Source organism: Lithobates pipiens, unplaced genomic scaffold (genome assembly GCF_037356315.1).
Source record: "Lithobates pipiens isolate NorthernLeopardFrog02 unplaced genomic scaffold, aLitPip1_a1.2 Scaffold_25, whole genome shotgun sequence".
NCBI classification, from domain to species: Eukaryota; Metazoa; Chordata; class Amphibia; order Anura; family Ranidae; genus Lithobates; species Lithobates pipiens.
The window spans coordinates 165,048,945-165,070,969 of record NW_027507787.1 but is presented as its reverse complement, the minus strand read 5'-3'; the positions used below and the strand labels follow the sequence as shown (position 1 = coordinate 165,070,969).

Sequence of the window (22,025 nt, the reverse complement as noted above, 5' to 3'; positions counted from 1 at the left end):
AGACTCATCAGACCTAAACCCCATAGAGAATCTGTGGGGTATTGTCAAGAGGACGATAAGAGACACCACACCCAACAATGCAGACAAGCTGAAGGTCACTATCAAAAGCAACCTGGGCTTCCATAATATCTCAGCAGTGCCCCAGGCCGATCGCCTTTATGCCACCCCACACCACATTGATGCAGTAATTCACACAAAAGAAGCCGTGACAAATTGAGTGCATACTATACTGTACATGGACATACTTTTCAATAAGCCAACATTTCTGTATTAAAAATCCTTTTTTTTTTTATACTGCCCATATGTCAGGGCTCGACAAAACCCGGGCGCCAGGTCGCATTTGCGACTAGAATTAGCGACCTGGGGCAGCACAGCTGGGGGTATCCTGTCTCCGCGGACCGCCCCGGCGTGATCGCGTCAGGCCGTGCCGCCGGCGGCCGGTAATTGAGCCCCCGGCTTTGAGGCCTTCTGCGATCCTATGGTTCCTTCTGGAATCTGGCGCCCTCTTGTGGTGGCCGTTGGAATGACAACCAGCAATGCTAATGGAGCTTCCCCTGCCTGCCAGCCTATCTCCTTCCCTTTACTTAGAACCCCTAAACATTATATATATTTTTTATTCTAACACCCTAGAGAATAAAATGGTGGTCGTTGCAATACTGTCTGTCACACCGTATTTGCACAGCGGACTTACAAGCACACTTTTTTGGGGAAAAATAATTCATTTAATAAAAAAAAAAAAAAAAAAAAAAAAAAAAAAAAACAAGACAACAGTAAAGTTAGCCCAATTTTTTTTTTATATTGTGAAAGATAATGTTACGCCGAGTAAAATCGACACCCAACATGTCATGCTTCAAAATTGCGCCCGCTCATGGAATGGCGTCAAACTTTTACCCTTTAAAATCTCCGTAGGCGACGGTTAAAAAATTCTACAGGTTGCATATTTTAAGTTACAGAGGAGGTCTAGAATTATTGCTCTCACTCTATCGATCGCAGCGATACCTCACATGTGTGGTTTGAACACCGCTTTCATATATGCGTTCGCTTCTGCACGCAAGCTTGGCGGGACAGGGCGCTTTTAAAAAATAAATAAAAAAATGTGTGTCACTATTACACGGAATGTAAAAATCCCTTGTAATAGAAAAACGCATGACAGGTCCTCTTATATATGAGATCTGGGGTCAGAGAGACCTCGGATCTCATATTTACACTAAAATGCAATTTAAATTTTTTTGTCATTTGAAAAAAAATAAAATAAATAAAATGCCCCTCTAAGAGCTATGGGCAATGACTTGGAGACAGGTGGGGGGCTGGAGGCGCTATCTTCTCCTCACTCATCTCCATGTCAGGCCAGGGACAGGTCCAGATCGCCGTCACGGACCTGGCTCCTAACTTTTTCAGCTGACTCCTAGATTCCAAGCAAATTTGTCAACCCCTGCCATATGTAATATTCAAATTTTCTGAGCTACAGCTAGTGAAAACCCAAAATTCAGTAAGCCATAATCAAAATTAAAAGAAAAAAAAAATGCCCGAAATATATCACACTGTGTGTAATGAATCTATGTAATATACGAGTTTCACTTTTTGAATTGAATTACTGAAATAAAATTAACTTTTTAATAATCAAATTTTTTGAGATGCACCTGTAATTTGCCCAAATAACCAGGCAGGTGAGCAGAACTGATAAGAGCCTACAACACATCCCCCCCAGGAAAGGCAAGAATTTCAGAATTCTGTTCTGTCTATTGTCCAGTCCTACAAAACCTTTAACACAACATTTTAGCATAGGTTGTTATTCCAATAAATATTGGGATGTGAAAATGATAAAGGTAGGTGCTTACCAATGTTGTAAAGGGTTCGGCTCTTCTTCCGGCTAGGAGCTGCCACCTCCTCTGGGTTTTCAGCCTGGGTCTTCACCCTCTGAGTTACTCCTTCTGGTCCCGTGTCATATATAAAGGCTGGCAGGCGGCAGGAGGTGACACAGCGGGCAGAGCGCCGTGGCAGTGGTGCAGCTTGGGGGAAGGCGCCCACCATTTTTAGGTTCACAGGCTGGAACTGTCCTCCCGTAGTGAAGAACCCAGGTCCCTGGGCAGACTCTGCACTGTAGGTGGTATAACATCCTCCCGAAGGTTCAGGCATGGGTCCACAAACTGCCACTAAATTGAGCTGGCACTGCCCTGTATTGTGTACCGGGTTCTCTGGGGGATTAATAATGAACTCTGTCGTTTCCGGGGTCTCCAGTTCATCATTCGGGCCAGACACAATCACTGTGTTATACTCTGGAATCTCTTCTTCACCTTCCTGCTCTGTACACAATAAAGAGGGTTCCTCCTTGGAAACTGGAAGGGGGAAGACAATGTTAAAACATTATTTAGCTCGACCACCTCCAAAACAAGCTCATTTCTTTTGTACTGCAGACAGTGTGTAGAAGAAACTAACCTATACTCTTCCCCCTCAACCTGCAGAAAGCATGTAACATCCTTCCATTCTGAAGGTGTTTGGGACTGATCTACTGTATGTTTTAAAGGTAAAAGGTTTAGGCCCATTTGGGGTCTGGAGAACATTGGAGTGATTCTAAATTGTGAAGGTGAATGCATTGGGTAAATGAGGTGATCAGAGGCGTGAAGGTGCAGGGATTGGGGGCTATCCAGAGGCGTGAAGGTGCAGGGATTGGGGGCTGTCCAGAGGCGTGAAGGTGCAGGGATTGGGGGCTGTCCAGAGGCGTGAAGGTGCAGGGATTGGGGGCTGTCCAGAGGCGTGAAGGTGCAGGGATTGGGGGCTGTCCAGAGGCGTGAAGGTGCAGGGATTGGGGGCTGTCCAGAGGCGTGAAGGTGCAGGGATTGGGGGCTGTCCAGAGGCGTGAAGGTGCAGGGATTGGGGGCTGTCCAGAGGCGTGAAGGTGCAGGGATTGGGGGCTGTCCAGAGGCGTGAAGGTGCAGGGATTAGGGGCTGAACTGAGGCATGAAGGTGCAGATCAATGGTCTTCCCGTGATGTACCGTATATACTCGAGTATAAGCCGAGATTTTCAGCCCCTTTTTTTAGGCTGAAAGTGCCCCCCTCGGCTTATACTCGAGTCACCGCCGTCTGCCTACCCGATCTGCGTGTCGTGCAGACAGACGGCGGCCATTCCACTATTCAAAAGCCACGCCTCCCTGTCTGTGATAGGCGGAACACTCAATTTCCCAGCAGTCAGTGGTCCGCCTATCACGGACATCCGCTCATCCTCATACTACGGACGAGGATGAGAGGATGTCTGTGATAGGCGGAACACTGACTGCTGGGAAAATTAGTGTTCCGCCTATCACAGACGGAGGCGCGGCTTTTGAACAGTGGAATGGCCGCCGTCTGTCACAGACGAGGAGGAGAGGTGCGGCGATCCTGGCATGGTCGCTGTATGTTTTTTATACATGCAGATCGGTGCAAAATGGCACACAGAGGCATGCACAGGACGCAGGTAGGCTGCAATGGACACAGGGATGGACACAGGGAGGTATGCAGCTGCAGATGGGCATTGTTGACCCTCTTTTCCACTCTTTTAAGCTGTAACAGTAGCTGCTGCATGTCTCACCCTCGGCTTATACACGAGTCAATAAGTTTTCCCATTTTTTTTGTGGTAAATTAGGGGCCTCGGCTTATATTCGGATCGACCTATACTCGAGTATATACGGTATATACAATTGATTATGTTTTGAGATTGTTTATTTTTATACACAACTGTGTGATGGTTTCTACATTTCCGCATGCTCTTCCTAAATCAAGAATTGGGGGGGCATGCAGTCCGGATGCATTCCAGATGCTTTTCTGCATTTTTTTTTAACACGTTTTTTGATGCATTTCAGTGCATTCCCCCCCCCCCCCCCCCTCTTTTTTCTTAACCTTAAATAAAGACATGTGCATTCCAGTGTGTTTTTCATGCGTTTGACAGCGTTCCAGTACAGTCCAGTGCAGGAAAAATGCAGCATGTTAGGGCCAGTTCACACCACATGCAGTCCAGTGCATTTTTTTCTGCATCAAAAACGTATAGAAAGTAGGTTATATGGTTTTCAAGGCATAGTTTAATAGTTTGCACTAGTGCTTGCAGTTCCAGAAAAAAAAAAAAAAGTAGACACACTGGACCTGCAGGCACTGGTGTGAACTATGCCTTGAATACCATATAACCTACTTTCTATGCGTTTGTGATGCAAAAAAAAAAAAACGCACTGGACTGCATGTGGTGTGAACTGGCCCTAACATGCTGCATTTTTCATGTACTGGGCTGTACTGGAACGCTGTCAAACGCACATGTCCTTATTTAACCACTTGCCGACCGCCGCACGCCGATGTACGTCGGCAGAATGGCACGGGCAGGCATAAGCACATACATGTACGTGATTTGCCTCCCGCGGGTCGGGGGCCCGATCGGGCCCCCGCCCGGTGCCTGCGGCGGTCGGTTTTCGTTCGGGAGCGATCCCGGACGAGGGGACGGCCATTCATTCATGGCCACCCCCTCGCGATCGCTCCCGACGAATGGAAATCCCCGGTGACATCACTTCCTCTCCTGTAATGTAAACACAGGAGAGGAAGTGATGTATTCTCTCCTCCGTGTCGGTATTTTTCGTTCCGACACGGAGGAGAGCGGATCAGTGAGTTGCACCAACACATCCCACACACAGTAGAACATGCCAGGCACACTCACACCCCCCCTTTACCCCCCGATCACCCCCCCAATTACCCCTGCCCCCCAGTCACAGTGACACCAATGTCATTTTTTTTTTTTTTTTTTTTTGCATTGGTGTCATTTGTGACTGTAATAACTGTTAGGGCAGTTAGGGTTAGCCCCCTTTAGTTCTAATGTACCCCCCTAACCCCCCCAATAAAGGTTTAACCCCGTGATCACCCCCCGTCGCCAGTGTCACTAAGGCTGGGTTCACATTGCAGCGGTTTATGAGAACGAATGTGATTCGCACCGCACTGCAGTGCAAATCACATCCGATCTCTGTGCGATTCGAGTTCAGCCATTCGCCGCACCCGCCGCACCCGCCGCACCCGCCGCAAATTCGCACGGGACCCTTTTTTTGGCCCGCAGCAGAATCGGATCGCATGGGTGTTCACACCATGCGATCCGAGTTTGCAGATCGCACTGCGATATGCGAACTGATCTGGGGGTGTCAGTAACATTTCACTGACACTCCCAGCAGTTCGCATAGGGCAGTGTGAACTGCCGCCGGGAGGCATGCGATGCGGGAACCCGCCGCGGATTCGCGGCGTTTCCGCATCGCTCCAGTGTGAACCCAGCCTAATAAGCGATCATTTTTCTGATCGCCGTATTAGTGTCACAGGTGACGCTAGTTAGGCAGGTAGGTATTTAGGTTCGCCGCAGCTTTTTATAGCGCTAGGGACCCCCATATACTACCGCATAAAGCCCCCTGATTGCCCCCTAGTTAACCCTTTCACCAGTGATCACCATATAACTGTTACAGGTGACGCTGGTTGGTTAGTTATTTTTTTATAGTTTCAGGGCACCCGCCATTTATTACCTAATAAAGGTTTAACCCCCTGATCACCCGGCAGGTGTCATTTGTGACTAATAACTGTTAGGGCAGTTAGGGTTAGCCCCCTTTAGTTCTAAGGTACCCCCCTAACCCCCCCAATAAAGGTTTAACCCCGTGATCACCCCCCGTCGCCAGTGTCACTAAGGCTGGGTTCACATTGCAGCGGTTTATGAGAACGGATGTGATTCGCACCGCACTGCAGTGCAAATCACATCCGATCTCTGTGCGATTCGAGTTCAGCTATACAGATAGTATGGCTGAATTCGTGTCGCACCCGCCGCACCCGCCGCAAACTCGCACGGGACCCTTTTTTTGGTCCGCAGCAGAATCGGATCGCATGGGTGTTCACACCATGCGATCCAAGTTTGCAGATCGCACTGCGATATGCGAACTGATCTGGGGGTGTCATTAACATTTCACTGACACTCCCAGCAGTTCGCATAGGGCAGTGTGAACTGCCGCCGGGAGGCATGCGATGCGGGAACCCGCCGCGCATTCGTGGCGTTCCCGCATCGCTCCAGTGTGAACCCAGCCTAATAAGCGATCGTTTTTCTGATCGCTGTATTAGTGTCACAGGTGACGCTAGTTAGGCAGGTAGGTATTTAGGTTCGCCGCAGCTTTTTATAGCGCCAGGGACCCCCATATACTACCGCATAAAGCCCCCTGATTGCCCCCTAGTTAACCCTTTCACCAGTGATCACCATATAACTGTTACAGGTGACGCTGGTTGGTTAGTTATTTTTTTATAGTTTCAGGGCACCCGCCATTTATTACCTAGTCTCACTAGTGTACCCCTAAATTTAGGGGTGTCTACTTTCTAAAATGGGGTCATTTGGGGGGGGGGGTTTGTGCCATCTTGGCATTTTATGGCCTTCAAAACTGTAACGCCCTTAGAAAGCCTGAAGGCGGTGCTTGGTTTTTGGGGCCCCGTACGCGGCTAGGCTCCCAAAAAGTCCCACATATGTGGTATCCCCGTACTCAGGAGAAGCAGCAGAATTTATTTTGGGGTGTCATTTCACATATGCCCATGGCATGCGTGAGCAATATATCATTTAGTGACAACTTTGTGAAAAAAAAAAAAAGTTTGTAATTTTCCCGCAACTTGTGGCAAAATATAAAATATTCCATGGACTCAACATGCCTCTCAGCAAATAGCTTGGGGTGTCTACTTTCTAAAATGGGGTCATTTGTGGGGGTTTTGTGCCATCTTGGCATTTTATGGCCTTCAAAACTGTAATAGGTAGTGAGAAGTGAACTCAAAAAATTACGCCCTTAGAAAGCCTGAAGGCGGTGCTTGGTTTTCGGGGCCCCGTACGCGGCTAGGCTCCCAAAAAGTCCCACATATGTGGTATCCCCGTACTCAGGAGAAGCAGCAGAATTTATTTTGGGGTGTCATTTCACATATGCCCATGGCATGCATGAGCAATATATCATTTAGTGACAACTTTGTGAAAAAAAAAAAAAAAAAAAAAAAAGTTTGTAATTTTCCCGCAACTTGTGGCAAAATATAAAATATTCCATGGACTCAACATGCCTCTCAGCAAATAGCTTGGGGTGTCTACTTTCTAAAATGGGGTCATTTGTGGGGGTTTTGTGCCATCTTGGCATTTTATGGCCTTCAAAACTGTAATAGGTAGTGAGGCGTGAAATCAAAAATTTACGCCCTTAGAAAGCCTGAAGGCGGTGCTTGGTTTTCGGGGCCCTGTACGCGGCTAGGCTCCCAAAAAGTCCCACATATGTGGTATCCCCGTACTCAGGAGAAGCAGCAGAATTTATTTTGGGGTGTCATTTCACATACGCCCATAGCATGTGTGAGCAATATATCATTTAGTGACAACTTTGTGTAAAAAAAAAAAAAAAAATTTTTTTTTTGTCATTATTCAATCGCTTGAGGCAAAAAAATAAAATATTCAATGGGCTCAACATGCCTCTTATCAATTTCCTTAGGGGGTCTACTTTCCAAAATGGGGTCATTTGGGGGGGTTTTGTACTGCCCTGTCATTTTAGCACCTCAAGAAATGAGATAGGCAGTCGTAAACTAAAAGCTGCGTAAATTCCAGAAAACGTACCTTAGTTTGTAGATGTGACAACTTTTGCGCAAACCAATAAATATACAATTATTGACTTTTTTTTTACCAAAGACATGTGGCTGAATACATTTTGGCCTAAATGTATGACTAAAATTGAGTTTATTGGATTTTTCTAATAACAAAAAGTAGAAAATATCATTTTTTTTCAAAATTTGCGGTCTTTTTACGTTTATATCGCAAAAAATAAAAATCGCAGAGGCAATCAAATACCATCAAAAGAAAGCTCTATTTGTGGGAAGAAAAGGACGCAAATTTTGTTTGGGTACAACATTGCATGACCGCGCAATTACCAGTTAAAGCAGCGCAGTGCCAAAGTGTAAAAAGACCTCTGGTCATTTACCAGCAAAATGGTCCGGTCTGAAAGTGGTTAAGGTTAAGAAAAAAAATGCATTGGACTGCATCAAAAACACACCAGAAACACATCACAAATGCGCATGCAGAAAAGTATGTGGAATGCATCCAAACTGCATTGCTACCGTGTGAACTGGAACTAAGAGCCCCTAACAGCATGATTAGGCTGGCAGCGCGCTTCAATGTTATTAAGCCAGCACTGCAGTGCTGTATGCTATTATATATTTTTAATTCCTTTTCTCCCCAACACACATAGGGGGACATTTATCCAAGAAACAAGTGACACAGGTAGGGCTCGTTTACACAGACGATCAGAGGGTAGTAAAAGCAAGTGGCCGAGCCATGGTTTTGCAGCTCACCTAAAAAAGTTGTGCAGACACAAAGGACTATACACATGCCACGGCCGCAATACTTTGCTCCACAGCTGGGTCAAAAATAAAAAGTATGTTGCATTCAGTGGATGGTACCGCTGCCAAACACAACCTGCTAAAGTGCACAGTTGCGCTGATTTTAAATATCACAGCAGCTTCAGGGGAGCTGGTGCACAGCAACATGCTACAACCTAAATACAAGTATAACATGTTGCTAAAGGTGAATGTATCCTTTATAACAGGCAGTGAGGAGCTGACATAATGCCTCCTAACCGCCTGTCAAACACCTCTGAAAAGCAATTCAAATTTGGATTGCTTTTCAGAGGCGTGGCAATTTACCTGCACATCTAAACTTTAAGCCTCGTGCACATGATCGGATTTTCCGCAGACAAAACTTCGTCTTTTGTCCAAAGGTGTGTTCCTGGATTTTGTCTTGTATACAAACGGCAAGGAATTGTCGGCCAACAAACACGAATGTGGTGACGTACTAAGTGTTTTTTTAGCTCTTTAGCATCACCCTTTGGGCTCCTTCTGCTATTTTCGCGTTTATTGATAAGTGTTGATTCGCACTTTTCATTTAGTGCGTTTCATTTAGTTTCTGAACGGCCGTTTGTCAACCAGACATGTTGCGAAATCGGAGGAGATCACGTAGTATTTTATTGGCCTTGGAGTTATTACTTTGACCAAAGTCCAGTCCATGAACAGAAGGAGGAGGAGTTCTTGGACCAAAAATTGGTTGCTTTATTAATCGTGACCAATTATGTCATATGCCTTTGCTGCGGGAGCTCCAGGAGAAGAATCCAGATGATTTTCAGAATTATCTGCAGATGACGGAGCCCTGCTTTCACCAACTCTTGGCATTGTTGACCCCCTATATTAAGAAGCAGGACACATGCATGAGGATTTTATTTTTTGGCTGAATAATAATGATTTGATTTGGTATATTTTTGGATGCATAGAATGCATTTTTTTGGTTAAATTCTATTGGCAGGTAGCATGTCTAATTTTATTTGTTTTCTTTTTTTTTAATGTACAATAAAAAAAATTGTGTAGAATAATATTTGGCTATGTGTTTTACTTCAAATGACAGTTTGGGAGTAGGCAGTTACATAAAAAAAAAAAAAAATACAATGTAAAATTGACAAGGGACACCAACATTGTTGTATTTTTGATCTTAAAAACTACGGGATAATGGTGTAGTGGTAACTTGCCCAAAAAAAATAAATAAAAAAAAAAATAAAGCATAATGATATTATTCTTGATATCACTAGAAAAAAAAAGCCTTTGAAAATTTGTTTGTAATAACTCCATCAGCAAAGCAGCTTCATTATTATCCCATTAAAGAAAAAGAGAATTGTGCGCTGCATTTGGAGATTTCATAATTTGCCGCGTCACGAATGTTAATTCTCTATTACGAACGCTAGTTTACAAGACCGACCGCTTCTGGCTTGTCCTTGCTTCCGAGCAATCCGACAATCTGACAACAGACATTTGTCAGTGGAAAATTTAAAAACCTGCCATCCAATATTTGTCCGCGGAAAATCCGACAATTGTCCGATGGAGTGTACAAACGGTCGGATTTTCCGCCAACAGCCTGTCAAACATTTCCCATCAGAAAATCCGATTGTGTGTACGAGGCTTATGGCTGAGTTCATACTATTGCGAATTGGATGTGGTGAATCTGCAGATTCACCGCATCCAATTCGCAACAGCAGGAGATTTAGACAGGCTCTCTATGGAGCCGGTTCACATATCTTCACTGTGGCTCCAGTGCGAATTTTCACAGAGGTCCTGTGCATCTTTTGGTCCATTTCAGGTCTGAATTAAGCCAAAAATTAGGGCTGAGAGCTGCATCAGTATTAGGTGTGAACCCCGCCTGAGGCTTCTAGATCTGGGATACTCCAACAGGGGGATCTCCTGGTCAAAATTCCTGGCTCTGCTCTTGTCCAATTGAGAGCTTTGGATGTTCCAGTTGCTGCTTCTACCTTCTTCATAAGGACACATTTACACTGGTGCATTGCAGTTAGGTGTGGTAAAGTGTGCAGATTATCGCAACGCAGGATACAGCATGTGCCGACTTGTCATTCATACAAAAAGGCACCCGAGAGCGCTTGTACAGAACCTGGCAACACACAGTACAGCACGTGCGCTATATTGGCAAAAAATATGCTAAAGGTGTGTGTCTTTGTAATAAATGAACTGCCTTAACACACAATGGGGGTTATTTACAAGAGGCAAATCCACTTTGCACTACAAGTGCAAAGTGCACTTGGAAGTGCAGTTGTTATAAATCTGAGAGGTAGATCTGAAATGAGGGGAAGCTCTGCTGATTTTATCATCCAATCATGTGCAAACTAAAATGCTGTTTTTTTTATCTTCCTTGCATGTCCCCCTCGATCTACAACGAATGCACATCCAAGTGCACTTTCAGTGCAATTTCAAGTGCACTTTGCACTTGTAGTGCAAAGTGGATTTGCCTTTCATAAATAACCCCCACTGTATTCACACATTGTATATTGTTAACAGGGTTAGTGTTATTAAAAACAAAACTTTAGCAGGGATGGTAGGAACCCCTTATAATGGGCACAACAGGTGTACAGACGCAGGAGCTCAGCACAGGGATGGTGGGAACCTCTCATAATGGACACAGCAGGTGTACAAACCCGGGAACTCCTCATAATGAGCACAGCAGGTATACAGACCCAGGAACTCAGCTCACGGATGGTGGGAACTCCTCATAATGGGCAGAGCAGGTGTACAGACTGGGGAACCCTCATAATGTGCACAGCATGTGTACAGACCCAGGAGCTCAGCACAGGAATGGTGGAAACCACTTATAATGGGCACAGCAGGTGTACATACCCAGGAACCCCTCATAATGGGCACAGCACGTGTACAGACTGGGGAACTCAGGACTAGGATGGTGGGAACTCCTCATAATGGGCACAGCATGTGTACAGACCCAGAAGCTCAGCACAGGAATGGTGGAAACCACTCATAATGGGCACAGCAGGTGTACATACCCAGGAACCCCTCATAATGGGCACAGCACGTGTACAGACTGGGAAACTCAGCACCAGGATGGTGGGAACTCCTCATAATGGGCACAGCATGTGTACAGACCCAGGAGCTCAACACAGGGATGGTGGAAACCACTCATAATGGGCACAGAAAGTGTAGAGACCCGGGAGCTCAACACAGGGATGGTGGAAACCACTCATAATTGGCACAGCATGTGTAGAGACCCGGGAGTTCAACACGGGATGGTGGAAACCCCTATAAAATGGGCACAGCAGGTGTACAGACTTGGAAGCGGTTTAGGTGTGAGGGGCTGCGACCATATTTTATGGTACACTTGGTCCCATTCACATCTTAGAGAGATGAAGCCTCACCAAAAGCTCTTTAACACCCACCAGAATTTCCATTATATTTAATGTTGCCCACTCACATCGGAGTGTAGTGTTGCTCAAAAAAGTACATGCACCGGCATTTTTGTACAAATTAGATGTGTCATATTTAGGGCATCCCATTTATTTCAATGGCTGGCCCCATAGCAGAAAAAAAAAAAAAAAAAAAAAAAAAAAAAAAAAAAATCACACAAAATAAGTGCGTTCCTTTTTTTTCCTTTTTTTAAAATCGCACGCCACTACAACACACTACATTACTATGCAATGTGATGAGATTGAGTGCGCGTGCATTGGCTGGTGTCCTTGGGGTGCCTTTAAGAGCAAATGACGCCCCAGCTCCCCTACCAGAATACAGCGTATATATTCATTGAAAAATGATAAACCGGACCTAAATATGGGTGTAAAACTCATAGGTATTTAATACCTAAATACGGGTGTAACACGGCCACAACAATGGACTTAAGTAAAAGGAATCTTCAAACAATTTCTCCCTATTCAATTTGTTAATAATTTTGAATGCCACCAAGAATCCCAGAAGGTTGGAGGACAAGCGAAAGCCAAATCATAAAGCATTATTTGTACCATGGCCCCATAACCCTCATTAGCCTCATTGCTCTGATTTGTAATTAGCACACACTACCAATAAAGAGATAACTGAGCATATTACTCAATATTGGGATTGATGCAGTTTGATAGGCTAGTCCTCAATGGGCTCTTATTAAATGAATATTACTCTTAATCCCTCCAATGATTTAGGTTAATGAAGCAGATAATTAGACATTTCATTGATTACCCAATGGACAGGCCTTGTCTTCCTCCACATGCACTCCTCCTTCTGCCTCCATTCCTCTCCTTCTCTATCTCTCTCCACTTTTTTCTTTAGTTTCTTTTCCTTATTTTCTGGTGAGGTTCTCATGGACTGATCCATTCTCTCCTGGGGGAGGACAACTCCTTCCATCATTTGATCAATTTTATTTTGTTTCTAAAAACATTCAATGTTTGTTTGTTGATAAGAACATTTTTATAAGTAGAAAAACTGGTAGGATAATAACGAAGAATGGGGGTTTAATCCCCCCCACTCTGCCTGCAGTGGTTTGATCCAGTTAGCTGGGGGTGAATCACAGGTGGCTGGAGGAACCTAAATGGGGGAAATCAGGTGGAGAAGGCAATAAGGAGATGGGGGGGAGAGATGCAATATTGTAAAAAGAACAGAAGAGTCATTCCTAGGGGCCACAGTCATACTTGAGCTGCATGAGTCATTTAAAGTGGCCCCAGCTGCACGTTAAATATAGGAATCATTTATAGGGGACCATTAACACTTGAGCTGTATGAGTTATTTATATGGGTCTCATTCACATTTAAGCTTCATGATTTATTTATAGGGGCCCTATTCCCACTTTAGATATAGGAATCATTTTTAGAGGTCCCATTCACAGCTGCATGAATTTATAGGGCCCCTCATGACTCATGCAGCTTAATGGGGGACCCTATAAATGACTCATAAAGCTCAGATGTGAAGGTTGCCCCTACACACAACTCATGCAGCTGTGAATGGGACCTCTAAAAATGATTCCCATATCTAAAGTGTGAATAGGGCCCCTATAAATAAATCATGAAGCTTAAATGTGAATTTGCACCTGAGCTGTATGAGTTATTTATAGGGGGCCCATTCACCCCTGAGATGTTCAAGTCATTTATAGGGGCCCCATTCACATTTAAGCTGCATGAATCATTTATAGGGGCCCCACTCACCCCTGGGATGTATGAGTCATTTATAGGGGCCCCATTCACTGCTGAGATGTATGAGTCATTTATAGGGGCCCCACTCACCCCTGAGATGTATGAGTCATTCATAGGGGTCCCATTCACATTTGAGCTACATGATTTATTTATAGGGGCCCCACTCACCCCTGAGATGTTCGAGTCATTTATAGGGGCCCCATTTACCCTTGAGATGTATGAGTAATTTATAGGGGCCCCATTCACATTTAAGCTGCATGAATCATTTATAGGGGCCCCACTCACCCCTGGGATTTATGAGTCATATATAGGGGCCCCATTCACCCTTGAGGTGTATGAGTCATTTATAGGGGCACCATTCACATTTAGGTTGCATGCATCATTTATAGGGGCCCCATTCACACTTTAGATGTATGAGTCATTTATAGGGGCCCCATTCACCCCTGAGATGTATGAGTCATTTATAGGGGCCCCACTCACCCCTGAGATGTATGAGTCATTTATAGGGGTCCCATTCACATTTGAGCTACATGATTTATTTATATGGGCCCCACTCACCCCTGAGATGTTTGAGTCATTTATAGGGGCCCCATTTACCCTTGAGGTGCATGAGTAATTTATAGGGGCCCCATTCACCCCTGGAATTTATGAGTCATGTATAGGGGCCCCATTCACCCTTGAGGTGTATGAGTCATTTAGACCCCTTTCACACCACATCGCCCATCGCGTGGATGGTAAAACGCTGATATCGCTATTTTTAGCTGCGTTTTACCGCCGGATTTGCGGCGCATTTCGCCCGCTAGCGGGGCGCTTCCCCCCCCGCTTGCAGCCGGGAAAGGGTTAAAACCGCCGTCAATACGCCGCAATAGCGTTTTTTTCCCCGCGGTATTACAGCGCTGCCCCATTGATTTCAATGGGGAGCAGCGGTGGAGGAGCGGTAAACACACCGCTCCAAAGAAGCTGCTGGCAGGACTTTTCCCTGACGTCCTGCCAGCGCACCTCTGAAGTGTGAAAGCCCTCGGGGCTTTCACACTACAAACAATGGTGCAGCTTTTTTAGGGCGGATTGCAGGCGCTATTTCTAACGCTATAGCGCCTGCAAAACGCCCTGGTGTGAAAGGGGTCTAATAGGGGCACCATTAACATTTAGGTTGCATGCATCATTTATAGGGGCCCCATTCACACTTTAGATGTATGAGTCATTTATAGCAGCGCCAATTCATGCTTGAGCTTTAAGAGTCATTTAAAGGGGCCCCACTCACACTTGCGCTGCAAAAATCATTAAGACTGCATTCACCCCTGTGCATTTTAGGTGCATTGCATCAAAAAAAAAAAAAAGTCCTGCATGCTGCATCTTTGATGTGCTTTCATTAAAAAGCACGTTCTATGATAATGAAAAGCACATTCAATGATAATGTGCTTAAAATGCAATTAAAACGAGCCTAAAACTCAACGCACTAAAGACACATTTGCACAGATGTGAGCCGGCCCTAAGTCTGCATTCAAACTATAATGTTTCATAAATGAGCTCAAAATCACGCAAAGTGGCGCGGTTTTACATAATGCTTGAAAAACATGTGAGCTATTGTGCCGCACAATGAATAGGCCCCCCACGATGTATGTCCGTGACGATGTGCAAAAATACGTCTATTTTGCACGCATTCACAAAACGCTATAATGTGAATGCATATTTAGCGTCTTTTCATGCTATACCGCAAATAAAAATGTGCTGCAATCCACTGAAAATCCATGTTTGCGCATTTGCCTGCATTGCTACGTATGTTGTATTGTATTTATAAGCTTTGGCATGCGTTTTACAGCAAAATTTTCTTTTAGGTGGTATTTGATCACCTCTGCGGTTTTTATTTTTTGCGCTATAAACAAAAAAAGAGCGACAATTTTGAAAAAAAAAACATTATTTTTTACTTTTTGCTATAATAAATATCCCCAAAAAATCTATAAAAAAAAACATTGTTTTGCCTCAGTTTAGGCCGATATGAAAAAAAAATCACAATAAGCATTTATTGATTGGTTTGCGCAAAAGTTATAGCGTCAACAAAATAGGGGATAATTTTATGGCATTTTTATTAATCTTTTTTTTGTTACTAGTAATGGTGGCGATCGTGGCTGCGACATTATGGCTGACACATCGGAGACTTTTTTGCCGCTATTTTCGGACCATTCACATTTATACAGCGATCAGTGTGATTAAAAATGCACTGATTACTGTGTAAATGTGACTGGCAGTGAAGGGGTTAACTAGGAGGGGGCGCTGCAGGGGTTAAAGCGGTTCTTCACCCTAAAGGGGAAGTTCCGCTAATTTGATCCCTCCCCCCCTCCGGTGCCACAATCGACACCTTTCAGGGGGGAGGGGGGTGCAGTTACCTGGATAATCCAGGTATCTGCACCCACTTCCGGGCAGACCCCCGCAGACACCCCCTCCCCCGTTGTGTTCTGGGAAACATACAGTTCCCAGGACACAGCGGGGGATCTGAAGCGACGCGCAGCGCGACTCGCGCATGCGCAGTAGGGAACCGGGCAGTGAAGCCGTCATGGTTCACTTCCCGATTCCCTGACAGAGGATGGTGGCGGTGGCAGCAGCAAGACGAGTGATCGCTCGTCATCTGCCGCCGACATCGCTGGACCCTGGGACAGGTAAGTGTGATTTTATTAAAAGTCAGCAGCTGCAATATTAGTAGCTGCTGGCTTTTAATATTTTTTTTTTAGGTGCAGAACCACTTTAAGTGTTTCCTGGGGGGGATTCTAACTGTGGGGGGAGGGACTGTGGGGGGAGGGGCTGTGTGTGACACAACACTGATCACCGCTCCCGATTACAGAGAGCAGTGATAAGTGTCCTGTCACTGGGCAGAACAGGGAAATGCTTGTTTACATCGGCAATTCCCCGTTCTTCCTCTCTGTGAGACGATTGCTTGACTATCAATTGTAGATAGAGGGTGTTAGGGTCAGATGGGCATTATAGTTAGGGACAGGTACCTATTGGTTCAGGGACAGGTTGGCACAGGAAAAGGCTGCACCCTTGCAGTCAGAATCAAGCTGGAGTTTGGAAAAAGGATGGGGAGCCTAGGGGCCAGATGTCTCCTGAAAGGATTGTCTACCAGGTGGCCTGCCTAAAGTATGGCACAGCAATTGTGGCGGTGTCCCCTTTAAATGAAACCCTAACATTACAGCGTTTAACAACTAATTCCAGGCAAGGCATTGTTTATATAGTAACATTGGTCCAGCTTGGACCAACCATGGAAATGTGAGATCCTTCTAGAAGCTGGAAATCACTGTAGTAGATGCCAGAACAACACTTCTCCAGTGGTTTCTGGTAGCTTCCAGGTTCCTTTCCAAGCGGCTGCCCGACTGTGCTGTGAACACAGGAGGTTGGTGGTTCTGCCCGGCCGCCATTCAGAGAATGCTTTATCATTCTCTCAATAAATGCAAAGCATTCTTTGATTGGGCAGGTGATGTCATACAGTCCACTTTATTAAGAAAATGCAAAACATTCTCTGAATTGTGCTCTTGCATCCGTGCAGAGTGGCCGACTGCAAAGCAGCTGCTCAGATCCCGCTCGGAACCAGAGAATAACTATCAACTTGCCGACCGCCCCGCAGTATACGTACTCTTCTGCACATAATCACATACAGGTACGTCATTTCGTGCTTCTGGGTCTCCTGCTGTGATTGGACACAGCGGGAGCCAATCAGCAGACCTGATGTCCACTGGGACCCGCCGATTGTCCCCAAGAGAGGCAGAACGGCAGTCTGCCTATGTAAACAAAGCAGATCGCTGTTCTGTTACAAGGGAAAACAGAGGTCTTGTGTCTCTGCTAAGTAGGAACACAGATCTGTTTTCTCACAGTTAAAGCACCTCCCCCACAGGTAGAAAGCACCCTCTAGGGACACATTTAACCCTTTGATTGCCCCTGATGTTAACCCCTTCCCTGTCAGTGTCATTAGGACAGTGTATTTTTTTTTTTTAGCACTGATCACGGTTTTGTTGTCACTGGTCCCCAAACCTCCACTGGACCTCAAATACTACCAAACGAAAGCTCTATTTGTGGGGAAAAAAGGGCATCCATTTTATTTGGGTACAGCGTTGCATGACTGCACAACTGACAGTTAAAGTAACGCAGTGTCATAATGCAAAAAATGGCCTGGTCATGAAGAGGGGTAAACCTTCCGGAGCTGAAGTGTCTAGACATAAATTGCACCACACATGTGAGGTTTTATTGCAAACATTGAAGTTAAATCAAAATCAATTTTTTTCCTTTAAATATGCATTTCATAAAGTAACTGCACAAAAATAAACCAACATTTTATTCTCCAGGGTCTCTGCTTTCAGAAATGATATACTTTTTTTGGGGTGGGGGTTAGGATAATTTGTAGTAAAAAATGCATATTTAAAATGTGTGTGAAATTTTTTTAAATTTGCCTGGTAGACAAGTGGATAAAGCAGATATGTTCAAAGCCAAAGCATTTATTTTCTGGCATTTTTTTTGAAGAGATCAGAGATCCAGTACCATATAAAACCCAAAATGCAGCTCTAGCTGGAACTGACCTTTATGCCCTTCTGTACCACTTCTCCCCCACAAGATGCCCTCAGTCTTCCTGGTTGAATGATGCCCAGGACACTGTAAAGCAGGGGTGCCCTCTGCTATCGCCTGTGACCTCCTGCTCTTGGATGGCAGGTCGTCAAACCCAAATCGCAGGTTCCCGACCCACTGTTCCAGAGGAACAGTGTTAAGAATGGAACTGGCGGTAGAGGAAGCAATCTTGTTATAGAAGCATCAAAGCACCATCTGGGAAAAAAAAGTGATGCTCCATATGACTCTGGACTCTGGCCACCATTACAAATCCTGGGACCTCATAAAGCCTATGTGACAGCCCCCACTCCGGGGCTCCTCTTATCCTCTGCAGGGGTCACTGTGTGCTCACCTCTCCTTCAAGGTCCAGTAAAAGGACTGCCAGTTAGAACGTTCAATGTTGTTAATGTGCATGTGCTCATGGTTGGGTGCAAATTTTACTTTCTTAGAATACACTATAGGATTGTAACAGGCCTGGGACACTTTGGCACTCCAAAGAGAATAGAAATGCAGCATGCATAGTGCTCCCCCCCCCACCCTCCTGTCAGGCCCTGTTCTGAGCCACATTCCTGTCTGAATATTGTGTCCGGGTTTCAGGTGGACTGAAACCCGGACACGTGATTCAAATCCTGGACAGGCAACCCTATGTACCCCTCTTTAGGTGGCCCTGTTTGTATATACAGCTTCTCAGTGGGGCTAAAACTCAAAAAAAAATGTTTGTCTGTGGCAGGAATTGGCCTCCATCAGTGTCCACCTCTCCTGGGCACCAGATATGAAACTGCGGGGAACTCTACAAAACAATACAGCTTTTATGGAGTCACCCTGCCTAAACCCAAAGAAGGCAAGCCTGTAACCTATTTACTGCAACCAGACTGACACCTCCAGCATTCGTAGTTGCCAACATTCCCCAAAAAATTTTAGGGACACTTTTTTGTCTATAGGTGGAGTATTATTTTAACTAGGAGTGGGGCATTCGTTTGTAGGCTTGTGGTGACTGGGACAGGAAGCCCATACACAGGGCCATCTTTAATTTTGATTGGACCCTGGGCAAATGTTTTCTTGGGCCCCCCTCCATACAGTTTCGCTCTCCACCTGCTCTGAGACATACAATAAATAGCAGCTAGACTTAAAATCAGATTACTGTATAAGATCAGGAAGCGATTGTGATTGGTTGCCAGAGGTTACAGTGTATCATTACCCTTACTTACAGGTTGCTAGAGGTTACATCACACATTATGGCACACTGATTAGTTGCTACATGTTACAGCACATGATTTCTGCTTCTTGATTGGTTGCTAGAGATTACTGTACATCACTACTGCTCACTGATTGGTTGCTATAGGTTACAGGGCCTCATCTCTTCACTGCAGGTGGTATGATATACATATGAATGCCGCTTTATTTACATATTTATGCTGCTGGATGCAACTGCTGCTATTTACATATGAATGCCAGTTATTTACATGTAAACACAGGGTCTGCAGGTGAGTCAACTGTACACAACAATAGGCCAGAGCTGGGAAGCATTAGTAGCAGCACTTCACACTGAGATACACAGCAAGGGACCAAAACATCAAGGGAATTTAAACTGGGATAGTTTGCAAGTATGAGGTACCTGCTTTGGGCCCCATGCCAATGACAGGGCCCAGGGCAGCTTCCCCTTTTGCCCTGCCTTAAAGACGGCCCTGCCCATACAGCGCATTAGCTGGGATGCGCTGCAGCCTGCCTCCTGCTACCTACCTGACTCAAGTTGTCTGCTACATCCCTCCCTCTCCCTCCATCACCCAGTCCCGACTGCCAGCCCACCCAGCTTACTATGTGGGCGGCTGGGGATAACACTGGGTGATGGTGGAGTTGTGCAACTTTTTTTTATGGAGGATCAGACAACCGGCCGAGTCCACCCCTGCCTGGGACAAAACCTATTTTCCGGGATATTGGCTGGGACAAGCTCAGTCCAGGACATGGGTCTGAATTCCGTGAATGTCCCGACCAAATCGTGACTGTTGGTAACTATGCATGTATAATAGCATGTCAATTTTGGGTTGTCACCAGAAAAGTAATAAAGGAGAAATCTTCCAATGGAGGGCACTAGTTCTGGTGACAACCAGACATTTTCCTCACTATTTAGGGATTTCCTCTCACTTCCTGTTTGGCCCGTGGGGCAGGATGTGAAGGGAAATATCCACAATGGGATAGATAGCAAGCAAAAAACAAAACCATAGCTCCCAACTGTCCCTGATTTCGAGGGACTGTCCCCGATTTAGAACAATGTCCCTCTTTCCCTCTTTTCTCATGATTTGTCCCTCATTTTGGTTTGATGTATATCTGCTTAAGGACCGCCTCCTGCACATATACATCGGCAGAATGGCAGGGCTGGGCACAATCACGTACCTGTACGTGGCTCTTTAAGTGCCCAGCTGTGGGTCGGGAGCGCGCCTGAGCTCCGTGACCGTGGCCGTGGGACCAGCAGACCTGATCGCCGCTGGTGTCCCGCGATCGGGTCACAGAGCTGAAGAACGAGGAGAGGTCTGTGTAAACAAACCTCTCCCCGTGCTTCGTACTGTGGCTGTCACCAATCGTCTGTTCCCTGTTATAGGGAAAGACGATCAGTGATGTCACATGCCAGGCCACGCCCGCTACAATAAAAAAAAACACATAACGTCACACATGACCCCTACACTGCCCCCTAGTGGTTAACTCCTTCACTGCCAGTGTCATTTACACAGGAATCAGTGCATTTAAATAGCACTGATTGCTGTATAAATGACAGTGGTCCCAAAAATGTGTCAAAAATGTCCGATGTGTCTGCCATAATGTTGCAGTCACAATAAAAATCGCTGATCGCCGCCATTACTAGTAAAAAAAATTAATAAAAATGCTATAAAACTATCCACTATTTTGTAAACACTATAACTTTTGTGAAAACCAATCAATAATCGCTAATTGCATTTTTTTATTACCAAAAATATGTAGAAGAATACGTATCGGCCTAAACTAATGAAAAACATTTTTTTATATATATTTTTTGGGGATATTTATTATAGCAAAAAGTCAACAATATTGAATTTTTTTCAAAATTGTAGCTCTATTTTTATTAAAAAATAAAAACCGCAGATGTGATCAAATACCACCAAAAGAAAGCTCTATTTGTGGGAAAAAAAGGACGCCAATTTTGTTTGGGAGCCACGTCGCAATTGTCAGTAAAAGGGACGTAGTGCCGAATCACAAAAAGGGGCTTGGTCCTTTGGCTGCAAATTGGTCCGTGGATATACTATTTATCAAAAAGTGTTTCCCAGTGCTAAACCTTTCATCCAATTTCCAAATTGCTGTATTTGAAAAGTCCAAAAGCCAATATAAAGGAATAATAGTGGTAAAAAAGCACATGTGGGTTTAACCAATATTTTTTTTTCTTGTACAATTCTCCTTTAACGGGGCGTGGCAGTGGTGTGTGTCCTATATACTTTTGTTAATAGGTGTCCCTCATTCCCATCCTTTAAAGTTGGGAGGTATGCAAAACCTGATAGGGGTTATAACCCTCCCTTAAACAGGGGCAGAAAAATTGGGTCCTAGGCAGTGGTTGTGGTGCCACAATACTGTAACCCCTCGCAGATTCTCTTGTTGAGCGCAGGAACAGGCCCTGGTGTGATATATTGGATCAAAAATTGTAATTACACCCCCCTATGAAACAAGGGCAGAAATATTGGGCCTTAGGCAGTGGTGGTGGTGTCACAACACTGTAACCACTCATAGATTCTCTTGTTGAGCGCAGGAACAAGCCCTGCTGTGAAATATTAGAGCAAAAATTGTAATTACATGCCCCTGTTAAACATAAAAAAAATAAAAAATCATGCAGTGACCTTGAAAGGGAATGCAACCAAAGATTTTTGGCGGTGTTGGACAAATTTACAGGTAAATTCACCTGTAAATTTGTCCAACACCGCCAAAAATCT

The 22,025-nt window shown here is 44.9% G+C and overlaps 1 protein-coding gene across 1 annotated transcript in view; it reads right to left on the bottom strand.

Annotated features, from left to right (window-relative positions):
- Positions 1-12,594, bottom strand: part of NOBOX (NOBOX oogenesis homeobox) — a 41,200-nt gene extending 28,606 nt beyond the window's left edge. The window contains exons 1-2 of the mRNA XM_077455092.1: positions 12,542-12,594; positions 1,839-2,336 (exon numbers count right to left, since the gene is read on the bottom strand). Of these exons, the coding sequence (XP_077311218.1) occupies positions 1,839-2,336; positions 12,542-12,593 (550 nt within the window). The 5' untranslated portion in view covers position 12,594. The remainder of the gene's footprint in view (positions 1-1,838; positions 2,337-12,541) is intronic.
- Between the last annotated feature and the right edge of the window lie 9,431 nt (positions 12,595-22,025).